Source organism: Coenobita brevimanus, chromosome 89 (assembly GCF_032717465.1).
Source record: "Coenobita brevimanus isolate Jiangsu-jjx chromosome 89, ASM3271746v2, whole genome shotgun sequence".
Lineage (NCBI taxonomy): Eukaryota > Metazoa > Arthropoda > Malacostraca > Decapoda > Coenobitidae > Coenobita > Coenobita brevimanus.
This window is the reverse complement of record NC_137042.1, coordinates 10,761,226-10,775,464: the sequence shown is the minus strand read 5'-3', so window position 1 is coordinate 10,775,464 and position 14,239 is coordinate 10,761,226. Positions and strand designations below refer to the sequence as shown.

Below are 14,239 nucleotides of genomic sequence, written 5' to 3'. Positions count from 1 at the left end.
TTCCACATACTCAAGAGACTCACCAGCAAGATCAATCCTTTCATGCCAGACAATCTGTACAGCTCTCCCCAACATACTGAATACACAAAATCAGCTCTGTCTCTGAGTCTGCCTCAAATACCACTACATTTCTTATGTACCCACTCATCACAAGTACTGCACAAGATGGAGTTACTTCCCACATCCATGTGGTAAGTTGTTTTTTCTTATATTACCAGTCAGAGAGCCAGTTTATAAGATGTTCGACCTACTTAGTATCCAAAGAAAGTTCCAGAAACAGCTATATTAGTAGAAATGTTGGAGAGGTAAAAATAGAATGAGTATTGTATTTTGACAAAGTCAGTGTGATTTTGCTGGTGCCAAGTTTAAATTAAACAAGTTACCAGTAATGGCCTGGTGATTTAGTGGGTAATTAAGGCATTCCAATCAGATTGGGCCTCTAAAGGTGTATATGCAAGGGGTCGATGGGGTTTTTTGCTCACGTAATGCCACTCGGGGATGAGTGAGGTTGGTCACTCTCATCTCAAATGTCAGAGGACCCATTTGCCTAGCCCCGGGCTCTTACGCTCCTCATGGGACAACACTGGGTTAGATGATGATAACCAGTAATGAGGTGGCAGAGTGTTGTTAAATATTAAAGTGTTTATAATTATGTTTGTAATATGTACTTCCAGTTCAGTCAAAATGTACTGTCCTTTTTATTTTGAATTGGTTGTTACCCTTTCAGGGAGAACGTGGTGGTCGACCTACGTTTGGGCAGCACAGTGTTCACCCGCAGAGTCTAGGTGAGAGTCGTAATGTTCCTGGACAGACTGTTGGTGCCCCGGAGGAAGAGAAACCCCCTATTAGAATCATCCCAGAAAGTCCTCTTCAACTCTTGCCCTCGCCTCTTCCACCACCAGACAAACAAAGGCATCTGGTGAAAATCACAGCTGATTTTCCAACCCCCACACAACATGACTTCACAGCCAATAAGTGAGTGGAAGGTGTATGATTGTAAAAATTTTAGCTTTGAGATTGTAGATATACTTTGTTGTGTTCATGGGCATTATTTTGTTTTTCATCATCATCATCATCATCATCATCATCATCATCATCATCATCATCATCATCATCATCATCATCATCATCATCTGGATCTCCTTTCCCACCCTGGGGCAGGGTGAGGAGTAGCAACATCCAGACAGCCTAAGTTTGCCCAATTCAATGGGCCACGCTTCCATTCACTCATCATTCAAGCCCACAGAATCCTGGCTCCATCAGATAGGTCAAAAACATTTCACCACGTTCTGTAACTTCACATCTACCTGTCTCATAAGGTCAGTCCGAATGCTGTCATGTTGAAAAGGGGTGCCAAATCCCTGGTTATGCACTTCTCTGCACAAAATTCATTTAGCCAGGTCAGTCTTTCGTCAGTCCCTTAGCCTCATCAATTTCCATATGTCTCTTCCACACGCACTCATCCACCATACCCCTCCATCTTCTTCTTGGCCTACCTCGCCTCCTCCCTCCTTCATATTCGCTCAGACATACCTTTGTCATCACTCTATTGTCATCCATGCTCTCCACATGACCGAACCATCTCAGGACACTCTCTTCGATTCTGATATCCACAGATTTCCTTACTCTGCATCTTTCACGAATCACATTATTCCATATCCTATCCACTCTCTGTACTCCACATACATTCCTCAGCATTCCCATGTCTACTGCTATTACCCTTGACTTTTCATTTTCATGCCACACTATAGCCTCACATCTGTACGTTAAAGTTGGCACTAACACTCCGTCATGTAAGCCTTGTGCAGCTGCAATACTCAAGCCTCTGTTTTTTATCAAAGGTTTCATAGCACCAGGTACTTTCCTTCCTTGTGTCACTCTACCATTCACTACTTTTGCACATTTTCTGCTCTTTTGTATCACTGTGCCCAGGTACTTGAACTCTCTCACCAATTCCAGCCTCTGTCCATTCACAGTAACATCACATTGGGAGTCACCTTCTCTCTCAATAACCATCACTTTACTCTTTTCTACATTTACTCTCAAAGCACGACACTTGCAGACATCGGCAAAACTCTACACTAGTCTACCAACTCTTGTCCAGTATTTGCAAGTAGCACTGCATCATCAGCATAGAACAAATTTGAGATATTGTATCCAACACCATTCATTACCAATGCCATCTCTCTCTCCATTACTCATGTTTTCACTTCGTCCATCACCCCATCCATATACATAATGAACAACCATGGGGACATCACACAACCTTGTTGCATGCCCACATTGATCGTGAATGAGTCACTTAGATGCCCATTTACCCATACACATGTCTCACTACCATCATAAAAACTCTTGATGGCACCTAGCAGCATACCATCTATGCCTTACATGCACAACACCTTCCACAATCCTTCTCCGTCTCCTTTGTCGTATGTTTTTTCTAGATCCATGACTGCCATAAACGTCTTATAGTCTTTCTCATATGCCTTCTCCACTGTCTTACTGCAAATACAGTATTTGATCCACACATCCTCTGCCACTCCTAAAGCCACCCTGTTTCTCACTCACTAGGACTTCTTATCTCTCTCTTACTTTTTCAGTAATAATTCTTCCATATACCTTCCCTACCACACTTAGTAGGCTTATGCCACGATAATTCTAGCATTCACTTCACTCACCTTTATTTATTTATTTTTTCCTAAAATAATCTACTTAAGAAGGTTCCGTCTTGTGTTGAATTGGGCAGCTGGGTATATCTTCAGCCATCCCAAGAATCCCAACTACCTTATCTCTAACTTAGTTATATTGGTTGCCAGTAAGAGCTAGAATATAGGTCAGATTGTTAACTTCATCTAAACATTAATATTGGGGGCCATAAACTTCAGAGTGAACAAAAAATAGACCTTAAATCTAGCTTTCTTAGCTCATTTGTTAACCATACTTTAAAAATCAATAAACTTCAGATTATTTTTCTAACATTTTAGTTATGGTGCTTGCACAGTTCTCTCAGGGATGGCCTCGTATTCCATGTTATATTTGACTGCCAATTATGTGGAACTGTGACTTCCAGGTTGTGCTGCCTGGAATTCTTATTACACCTTCATAACTGCAGTGGATGCCATCTCACTACATTCCTCAATCTCAGTCCTGAAAGCCAACATACCAGGTAATATATCCATTTTAAAAATAGAGTGTTATGATTGAAGCCAAACAGGTGTGATTGTAGATGGAAGTTTGAGTGAATGATTCAGTGTTTGAGTGACATAGGTGTGTGGTGTCCCCATAGTCATGTATTTGCATCAGCCATATGTTGTGTTTTTTCTTGGTACTCTGAAACAATTGCCACGATTAAGTGATTTTAGATAGGGGAATCTGGGGGACACTTAATCCGGCCAAAAGCCCCGGTAATATGGTTACCGCCCAGCATAGTAAATGGTTTCCTGGGTATAGGAAACTATTTGCCTTGTCACTCAGAATAGAGACCATAAGGCATCCCTACATTGAGTAATGAGTGAATGGAACCATGGCCCATTGGATTGGGCAAACTTGGGCTGTCTGGATATTGCTACTCCTCACCCTGCCTTAGGGTGGGAAAGGAGGTCCGGATGATGATGATGATGATGATATTCCTGGTACTTGGCTTTTCTTTAACATCTTGGATGATGTTAGAAATTTGAGTGAATGATTCAGTGTTTGAGTGACATGGGTGTCTGATGTCCCCATAGTCACGTATTTGCATCAGCTATATTGTCTCATTCATTCCTGGTACTTGGCTTTTCTTGTTCAGCATCTTGGATGATGTCAGCTTCCTTTTGCTTTGTGTGTGTAATTGATTTTACCTTGTATCTTGTGACTTACTTACTTACTTAACCCCTTAACTGCGGGGCGTCACTTTCATGATGCATGGGAGCAAGGGATCATACCGCGGGGCGTCACTTTTGTGATTCTGTGTTATTTTGAATTCGCCCGGGCTTTCAAGTGGTGGCTTGTATCATCTATCAGTACTGCCAATGTCCAAAACTAGCCAGCACTCCTAATCTCATCTGTACTCCCATCCATTGTTGACAATTTAGCCATTTCTCCCTGTTCTTGACTCCCCTCCCTACCTCCCCTCCATTACCCTCTCCTCTCGCCTGCCCGGCCGTGCTGCGCTAAGTAAATCTTCCCCGGAATTTTCCACCGATTTCATCCATTGAAATAAGCCCTATGCCCTATTCTTATACCAAATAATATATACAAAAAAGAAATAAGGTAAGTGATAGTGCCATACAGCTGGAATTGGCTAATTATCGCCTGACAACACCTCACATGCACTCGTTCGCTAATTTTCGCTGTTTATTTCCCCTTGAAATATGCCATATAATCTATTCTCGTAATAAAAAAATACATAAGAAAGGAAGGGAGAAGCCTAAGTGATATTTACTTTCACTGGAACTACCTAATTTATTATATATGTATTGTCTAGATTTCCTGCCAATCATTTCATAGCGTATATATTAGCAGCTGTCACCAAGCTGACATTCGCAGCATTGCACTCCCCCTAGGCCACCACAGTGTTCAGTTTACTGTCGTCTTTCAAGGTGAAACCACGTCAGATTCGCGCCTGTCCAATTCCGCCGCTTTTTAGCCCATGCAAAGGGCCCTGCGACCTCTACCCCCTACTAAACCTTGTGTGGAAAGGGGTAAAGGACTAAGTGACTGCTGTGGAACGTGAACTGGCTAATTTATCAATGAAAATGATGGACAGTGACTATGATCTTTCTGGTGACTAAGAGTGCAAGTTGAAATGTAAATAGTGTAAATAATGTGTAAACAGCAAGTGAAAGCAATGAATGTAAATATAAGTGAAGTGGAAAATAGTTTTATAAGTTACTGCAAGTGACAATGCATAACACAGTGTAAATAAAATAGAAATGTAAATAATGTAAATAAAATAGAGAATGTAAACAGAAATGTAAATGAGTAGTAATATAAGAATACGAGTATATATACTAGGAGTAATGAAAGTGAAAGTTTCACTCTAGCATGTATGAATACTATGAGTTATGAAAGTGGAAGTGAAAGTGACAGATTTGCTCTCAACGCTAGTATACAGGACGAGAAAGTGAATGCTACTTATTTTACTGAAAGAGAAATTGAATGCCTACAGTGACAATAAACTACTATTACTGAAGGAAACTTATGGATAAAGACTGCAGATATATATAAGTGTTATATAGTATTAGAAATATAAACTGTGAGTGTTTTTATGAATAATAAATGACAGAACACCAGCGGCGAACAAACGGAAGTGGGAAGGTCATACGCGCTCATAATTTTCATTGCTTTCACAGTGTTGTTGTTTTTTTGGAGTATGGATTCCAAACTATTTCAGAATCATAGAATAATGTTTCTAGTGATAATATCAGGCAGTGGTAATCATATTACGGGTTGTCGGGAAGTGTAAAGTGGAGACTTCGTTACCCAACTTCCGAGGTCTCCACAAGTCCTACGGTACTCGACGAAGGCTCAACAAACATCCCAGGAGAAAGCTGAAGGTATGTGCCATATGCATATGTAATTTTAATATTCTAGGACTAATAACTGATTTTTGGCAAATATTTTTAGAGAGTTTGTCGGAACGCAAATATGCCTGCGGAACACGCAAGTCAATCCAAAACAACCCCGCGGTTTAGGGGTTAATGACAGCATGCATGTAAGGGTCAGATGTTGTGGAAAAGAAGTACAACATATATCTTCCCAAAATTAAGGCTGAAAAATGTGACCAAAAAAGATCTACAGTGATGATAACTAGTGGACATGATCATTAGTATGTTTATGGTATTAACAAATTGACACTGCTTAGTATATGGAAATACAAGAATAAGATACATGAGCTGCGTTTTCCCATTTTAATGTCATAGAGAGAGAGAGAAGTTAGTTGTAACAGTCTGTTTATGGTAACTGAAAAATATCTTGCTCAAATAATTAACAGAAAAATAGTTGACTCAGTTATGAATGCTGATTGATCAGAGGAATAGGTAAGGCAGAGGTACTCTTAGTGACAAGAGAGAATGTAAACAAATTTCATGCCTGTAAGCTTGCAGTTTAAATCTAAAAATCCACATAATATTTAGAAATGCAGGATAATGGTAGAGCCTAGTTCAACAGTTGATTAATGATGACCAAAATATTTATCATCTTCGTTTGTAGAACTTTTGGTGCTGTAGGTTATATTGAGCATAGAAGAATCATCTTACAGTAGGCAGAATAAAATGTAAAACAGGTATTTCACAATTTCTGGGTTAACTTAGCAGAGGAGGAAAAATAAGTGTGGGAGTTTTAGATGTCAAAGGTGATGATGAATGCTGCAGGTGACTCAATAATGTGTCCCCATCCTGTGTAGTACATGGTGCTGCAAAGTCAAGAAATTTTAGGAACACCCGTGCATGTGCGTGCCTGCATGGACGCGCACACACACACACACTGGAGAGAATGTTAAGAGAGATATGGCGGTAGTGTATGTTCCCCCAAAGACGAGAGCATGGAAGGATGACGATACCATGAGATGTTGTCAGATATGGCTAACTACTTGCAAAAAATAATTGAGAAAAGCAATAATATAATTTTGGTGGGTGACTTTAATTGTAAAGAGGTGAACTGGGAGGAATGGTACTCGGGAGGCGGCGAGGATTCGTGGGGCACTATGTTATTAAATATAATAATGAATAATGTAATGACGCAATGGGTCAAAGAAGAGACACGGTTTCGAGGTGAGGACACACCAGCAAGGTTAGATTTACTGTTCACCAAAGAATCCGATGTAATAGAATCATTGGAATATCTCTGTCCTTTGGGAAAAAGTGATCACTTGGTCATTGAGTTCCAGATGTTAATAGGAAACGTCGAGCCAAGAGACGAGCTTCATAGACAGGGAAGATACAAGTTTGGGAAAGCAAATTTTACAGGATTGAGAAACTTTTTTGAAAATGCGGATTGGAGAAAATTCAGAGAAACAAGAGAGATACAGAGGAAGTGGGATATCTTTCTAGACCTCTATAATTTGGGAGTGGAAAAATTTGTACCAAGAGTAAGAGGGAAAGAAAACAGGAAAAAGGAGTGGTTTAATAGAAGGTGTATGATAGCAAAAAAAGAGAGATAAGGCGTGGAACAATTGGAGAAAGAGAGGTAACGACAGAACAAAGGAAGAATATAAAAGAACAAGAAATGAATACACAAGAATACGTGGAGAAGAAGAAAGGAATTTTGAAAAAGGTACAAGGTAGGGTAGTGGATGTTGGAGTGGCCCTGGTGAGAGAGGATAGTGTTTGGAAACTCCCTGTACTGTTGTTTACAGATGATACCATGTTGTTGAGTGAAGACGAAGGGGAGCTGCAAGGCTTGGTGGATGAGTTTGAGAGAGTGTGTAAGAAACGGAATCTAAATGTGAATGTAGGGAAGAGTAAAGTGATGGTCTTTGAGAGAGGTGAAGTCAGTGAATGTACAGCGAGGTTGGATGGTGAGGAATTGGAAAATGTGAGTACGTTTAAGTACTTGGGTAGTGTGATGAGTAAGGATGGAGGTTTGGAGGGTGAAGTGCTTGAAAGGGTACAGCAAGGAAGAAAGGTTGCTGGTTCTCTGAAAGCAGTGATAAGAAACAGGGAAGTGAGCATGGAAGTGAAAAAGTTACTACATGACAATATTGTGATACCAACTCTAACGTACGGAAGTGAAGCTTGGACGTTGTTGGAAGGACACAAGTCAAGAGTGAGAGCCGTGGAAATGAGTTATTTAAGAGGAGCCTGTGGAGTCACATGGAGAGACAGGCTGACGAATGAGGATATAAAGGAGCGTTGTGGTGTTGATGTGGATGTGATAGGAAGCGTTATGAGGAACACACTGAGGTGGTTTGGCCATGTGGAGAGGATGGAGGGTGAAAGACTGACGAAGAGAGTGTATGTGAGTGAGGTGGAGGGGGAAAGAGGGAGGGGGAGGCCGAGGATGAGATGGAGAGATGGGGTGGAGAGGTATATGAGAGAGGGGGGTGTGAGTTGGGAGCAGGGGAGTGAAATGGCGGGGGACAGGGCGACGTGGAGGCGATTTGTTTGTGGCCACCCCAAACAGGATTGAGGCATCTGGCAATAGATAGATAGATAGATAATTGACAAATGCAAGGATGAGCCCAAACTGTTTTATAGATTTGTTAATGGCAAACTGAAACAAAAGGAAGGAATCACCAAGCTGAAAGTAGAAGGAGAGGTCTTTAAGGATGCGGCAATGCAAGCAGAAATAATGAACAAACGTTTCCAGTCAGTTTTCACTAAAGAAAAGGAGCTTGTGGAAGGGGAGGGAGTGATTAGAAATGTTCCGGTGATGAAAGATATAAAAGTGGAGGTACAGGAAGTGTATAAATTACTGGAAACTCAAGATGTAAGGAAAGCCCTGATGGAATTTCTAATTGGGTACTGAAGGAATGCAGAGAACAACTGGCGGATAAAATTCACAGCTTAATTGTATGCTCACTGGAAGAGGGGAAAGTGCCAAAAGAATGGAAGAGGGCAAATGTGGTACCAATTTACAAGGGAGGAAACAGGGAAGAACCCCTGAATTATAGACCAGTGTCTCTAACCAGCATGGTCGCAAAATTGTGTGAGAGAATCCTGAAAGACAGATGGATAAAATATCTGGAAGAGATGAATATTTTGGCTGAATGTCAGTTTGGATTCAGAAGTGGAAGGTCATGTGTTTCTAACTTGTTGAGCTTTTACTCAAGAGCGATTGATGTGGTACAGGAGAGAGATGGTTGGGTGGATTGTGTGTACTTAGAGAAGGCCTTTGACAAGGTACCTCATAAGAGACTAATGTGGAAACTAGAATATATAGGAGGACTAAAGGGGAAACTTCTGGAATGGATGAGAGACTTTTTGAGAGACAGACAAATGAGGACAGTAATAAAGGAAAAGATGTCTGGATGGAGGGAAGTAACAAGTGAAGTCCTTCAAGGCTCAGTGTTGGCGCCAGTAATGTTCCTGATTTACGTAAATGATATGGTAGATGGAGTGAACAGTTATGCAAGTCTGTTTGCTGATGATGTAAAGATCTTGAGGAAGATAGAGGTTGAGGAGGATTGTAAAATACTGCAGGAGGATTTGGATAGGATACACAATTGGAGCCGGACGTGGGAAATGAAATTTAATGTAAAGAAATGTAAAATATTGGAAATGGGTAAAAGTACCAGGAGACCATCACTGAATTATTTTTTGGGTAATGAATTAATCACAAAAAGGAGAGAAGAGAAAGATTTGGGAGTGCTGGTCCAAGATAGTTTGTCACCTGAAAAGCACATTAACAAGATAGTTAGAGAGACTTATAAACTCTTGACTAACATAAGAGTAGCATTTCATTATATGGATGAGGAGATGATGAAAAAATTGATAGTGGCCATGATCTGCCCCAGGTTAGAATATGCAGCGGTAGTGTGGTCCCCACACAAAAAGAAAGATATAAACAAGATTGAGAGAATACAAAGAACAGCAACCAAGATGGTCCCCAGTCTGACAGACCTGTCATACAGAGAGAGGCTGGAAAAACTGGATTTGCCTTCGTTAGAGGAAAGGAGAAAGAGGGGAGACATGATTGCGGTTTTCAGGACCATGGTGGGAGTAGATAAAATTGACAAAGAAGATCTGTTTGTATGGGATAAGAGAGCAACAAGAGGACATGGAATGAAATTGAAAAAGTCAAGCTGCTTGAAGGATATCAAGAAATATAGCTTTCCTTACAGAAGTATAGACTTATGGAATAGCCTGGACAAAGAGATTGTCCAGTCTAAAAACTTAAACGAGTTTAAAGCTAAATTTGACTTATTGAGAAACAGCGACGGAAACCCACGAGCATAGTACATTCCGTGTATATCACAATTAGGTATATTAGGTAAATACTTAAATATTTGGAACGACTTAGACAAAGAGGTGGTGCATGAGAAAAACATTCATGTGTGTAAAGGTAGACTTGATAAATGTGGATATGGAGACAGGACAGCACGAACATTGCTCAATTCCTGTATACTACAAATAGGTAAATACACACACACACACACTGAATATGGAGCCTCTGATATTATCCCTCCAAAAGTGGCAAAACATTAGGTGAACTGATAAATTCATTTTACGGTACTCAGATCTGCATGACTTTAATAACCCCTTGTGTGTAATAGTATCGTCATAATCGTCAGTAGTTTTCCCATTTAATCTCTGTAAGATATGCAGTACTGTAATGCTGTAGTTGCTTGCCTTGCTTAATAATATTAGTAAATGTATGTGGAGTTGTGGTCACTGGCATTGTTGAAGTCATGTATGGTGTTTAGACTTGAGTGATGTATGGAAAATTCACAAATTATAGCCTATGCAAGATCAAGCTGAGAGGAGTGAGGTGGACTAGGAGAGAGAGGAGCAGTCAGGGAGAAAGATTGAAAGTCGAGAAGCTGAGTATCAAAGAAATGGCAGATGAATACAGGACCATATTAGGCGAGGAGTTAGAATCATTGAATTGGAATGAAATTGATCTGGACAGCCTGTGGAATGCATACAGGGATTGCTAATTTAGGAATGCTAAAGTGGTGTGTGGTGTGGCAAGAGTATCGGCAAAGAAGAAAGGTATGGCATGGTGGGATGAATAGGTTAAAGAGCAGTGAAGGACAAGAGGAAGAAGTGTTAGATTGGTTACAGGACATGGGTTCAGTTGAAATTAGAACTGAGTCCAGTAAAAGTTCATTAAGCCGAACACTGATAATCCGAAAATCCCAATACTGTAATCTGAATTTTTGAAGAAGGCTGACAAAAACTCCAAAAGTAAAAAAAATCAAAATTAAAAAATTCACACTGGGTGCCTAATGCGCCGAAGTGCCGAGCGGTGTGGTCGTGGAAGTTTCATGGAAGGAAGCTTCTGTATACAGTACTTTGATAAAATGGTGCATTTTGTTGAACAAAATAATCATTACAATGGAACTGGGGTGATCATTTTCCATATCCTGCAAAACGAGTTCTACAAGAAACGTGCACAGGCTGTCAGTCAGGCTGATATCCATGACTGGCTGAAATGCATGAGCAACCAGGCAGGTAAATCCACTGATAGTTTCGGGACATTTCGTTGTCAAGTCAGTTTGCCGTCACAGCAACAAAACAAGACAATTCGCCGTCAGGACAATTCTCACCCTGGACAAAGACGAAGGGGAGTTGCAAGGCTTGGTGGATGAGTTTCGGAGAGTGTGTAAGAAACAGAATCTAAAGGTGAATGTAGGGAAAAGCAAAGTGATGGTCTTTGAGAGAGGTGAAGTCAGTGAATGTACAGCGAGGTTGGATGGTGAGGAATTGGAAAATGTAAGTACGTTTAAGTACTTGGGTAGTGTGATGAGTAAGGATGGAGGTTTGGAGGGTGAGGTGCTTGAAAGGGTACAGCAGGGAAGAAAGGTTGCTGGTTCCTTGAAAGCAGTGATAAGAAACAGGGAAGTGAGCATGGAAGTGAAAAAGTTACTACATGACAGTATTGTGATACCAACTCTTAACGTATGGAAGTGAAGCATGGACGTTGTTGGAAGGACACAAGTCAAGAGTAAGAGCAGTGGAAATGAGTTATTTAAGGGGAGCCTGTGGAGTCACATGGAGAGACAGGCTGACAAATGAGGATATAAAGGAGCGTTGTGGTATGGATGTGGATGTGATAGGAAGCGTTAGGAGGAATACACTGAGGTGGTTTGGCCATGTGGAGAGGATGGAGGGTGAAAGACTGACGAAGAGGGTGTATGTGAGTGAGGTGGAAGGGGGGAGAGGGAAGGGGAGGCCGAGGATGAGATGGAAGGATGGGGTGGAGAGGTATATGAGAGAGGGGGGTGTGAGTTGGGAGCGGGGTAGTGAAATGGTGGGGGACAGGGCGACGTGGAGGCGATTTGTTTGTGGCCACCCTGAATGGGATTGAGACATCTGGCAATAGATAGATTGATAGACAATTCCCCATCATTCTATAAATATACTTATTATTGATTTTTGATACTTTAATAACTGATTTTCAGGGGGATCTATCAAAGTCTGTGTTCATTCAATAGCGTAGGCTTTGGATATTATTTATAAGTTGCACTTTTAGACAGTAATTAACTTGTTTCTTCCTCGCTGTAGTTGACTTTGAATTATATTCTAGTGTCACCCATAGCTGTCTTCATTAATTTCCATTGGTACTACAACATCCTGGGTATACTTTAAAATGACTTTGAAGACGTACAAGTATTAAAAAACTAGTGTACTTGCTAAATAAACTGGTATGTAAATAAACGATGGGGAATCATCCATATTTTGACGACGAATTGTGCTTTTACAATGCGTGCATAATATTTTTAACCCTGGACATACTCTCTCTAATTGGATTTACCTGCCTAAAACTGCTGTTTTCAACACTAAGCATTACTGGTGAGTTAAACAACCCATAACATCTCTTAATTTACCAATTACAGTTTGTGTCTTCAGTAATACATTACTGTATTAAATAAAGAAAATTTGTGTAATACGTAATATAACATGTGCCTTTTTTTTTTTTTTCTTTTTTTTTAAATATATATATATATATAAATAACAGAACGGAGGAAGGAAAAACAAATGAGTAAAAAAAAATAATCCATAAACCAGATTACTAGTGTCCTCTGTTCATAAAATATCTGTAACAGTTAAACTTGAACAGTTGTGGGTTGAAATTTGGAGGAAAACAACTCTGGGGAAGCAAGTTCCAGAGAGATGCAGTTCGGGGAATGAAAGAATTCTGATAGGCAGAAGTTCTGCAGTATGGTTGAGCGACATTCCAGTCATGAGCGCTACCAGATGCCCGTGTAGCACGAGGGAAGGCATGGAGAGGTGGCACCATGGACGCAACTTCGTCTGAGCATTTGCCAAAAAAATATCTGTAAAATAATGCAAGGGAGGCAACATTCCTTCTTACTTGCAGGGGAGGTAGTTTATATGTAATGGCAGGATTGTTAATGATTCTAACAGCTTTATTCTGAATTTTGTCTAGTTGTCTTAATGCAACCTCTCCACGACCATTCCACAAGGGTGAGCAATATTCAAGCTGAGAGCGCACATGACTCTTATAAATTATAGCTAACTGCTCATCGGCGAAGAAGTTACGGACCCTGTACAATAATCCAAGTTTCTTTGAGGCGGTTTTAGCAAGTGATCTGACATGAGAGGTCCAGCTGAGGGCACTGTTAAGGGAGACACCAAGAATTTCAATACTTTTGGAGATGGGAATATTAGTAGCACTGAAGGTAATGTACAAATCTGGCAATATCTGTCTATTAGTAAACTGTATATATTTAGTTTTACTAGCATTAAAAGAGACAAGGTTGTTTTGTCCCCATTCACTGATTGTAGATAGATCTTGATTTATGGAGATGGCTGTACTGAGTTGAGAGGTAGAGATATTAGACTTTGTAAATGAATATCTGAGTATGAATGAACTATGTAGTGTTGAGTCATCTGCATATGAGTGAATGGGATTGTGAGTGACAGAGAAGAGATCATTAATATGAACCAGAAACAGGGTTGGCGCCAGAACTGATCCCTGCAGCACGCCGGCGTTAATTGAGTGGAAATTCGAATATACATCATCTACTTTTACTCTTATTTTCCTCTCACTAAGATAAGAAGAAATCAAAGGAACAAAAGACGTTAGTCCATAGCAAGGGAGTTTGGACAGCAGGGAACGGTGCCATACTCTGTCGAAAGCTTTAGAGATATCAAGAGCTACTGCATGAGTTTCTACAAAAAGATCAATTGATTGTGGATGGTATGAGTTAAGAGATTGAGTATGTCAATGGTGGATCTTTCGTGGCGAAAACCGTATTGTCTATCACTAATTAAGTTGTTGGATTCAAGATGTTTAACAATATGCTTATTAATTAAAGTTTCAAATACCTTACCAAGAGAAGATGTGACAGCTATTGGTCTGTAATTGGAGGGGTCAGACGAACTTCCTTTCTTCGGAACTGGGTGAATATTGGCTTCTTTCCATGAATTTGGGAATAAAGAAGTACGTATGCATAGTCTGAATAATTTAGCTAGGACAGAGGCAAGTTCAGGGGAACACTTTTTCAAAACAATTGGCGGAATTCCATCTGGGCCTGGAGCTTTGTTGGTAGGTAAATTGTCTAGGATGGATTTTACATATCTTGTCTGTATTTTAAGTGGGGCAATTTCGGGAGAATCAAGTTCCAGTA

The 14,239-nt window shown here is 40.4% G+C and overlaps 1 protein-coding gene across 2 annotated transcripts in view; it reads left to right on the top strand.

Annotated features, from left to right (window-relative positions):
* The window catches only part of l(3)76BDm (trafficking protein particle complex subunit 8 homolog l(3)76BDm), a 196,524-nt gene that overhangs the window by 161,707 nt on the left and 20,578 nt on the right, over nt 1-14,239 (top strand). For both annotated transcript variants that reach the window (XM_080281518.1, XM_080281519.1), the window contains exons 13-14: nt 728-975; nt 3,071-3,166. In XM_080281518.1, coding sequence (XP_080137644.1) covers nt 728-975; nt 3,071-3,166 — 344 coding nt within the window. The remainder of the gene's footprint in view (nt 1-727; nt 976-3,070; nt 3,167-14,239) is intronic.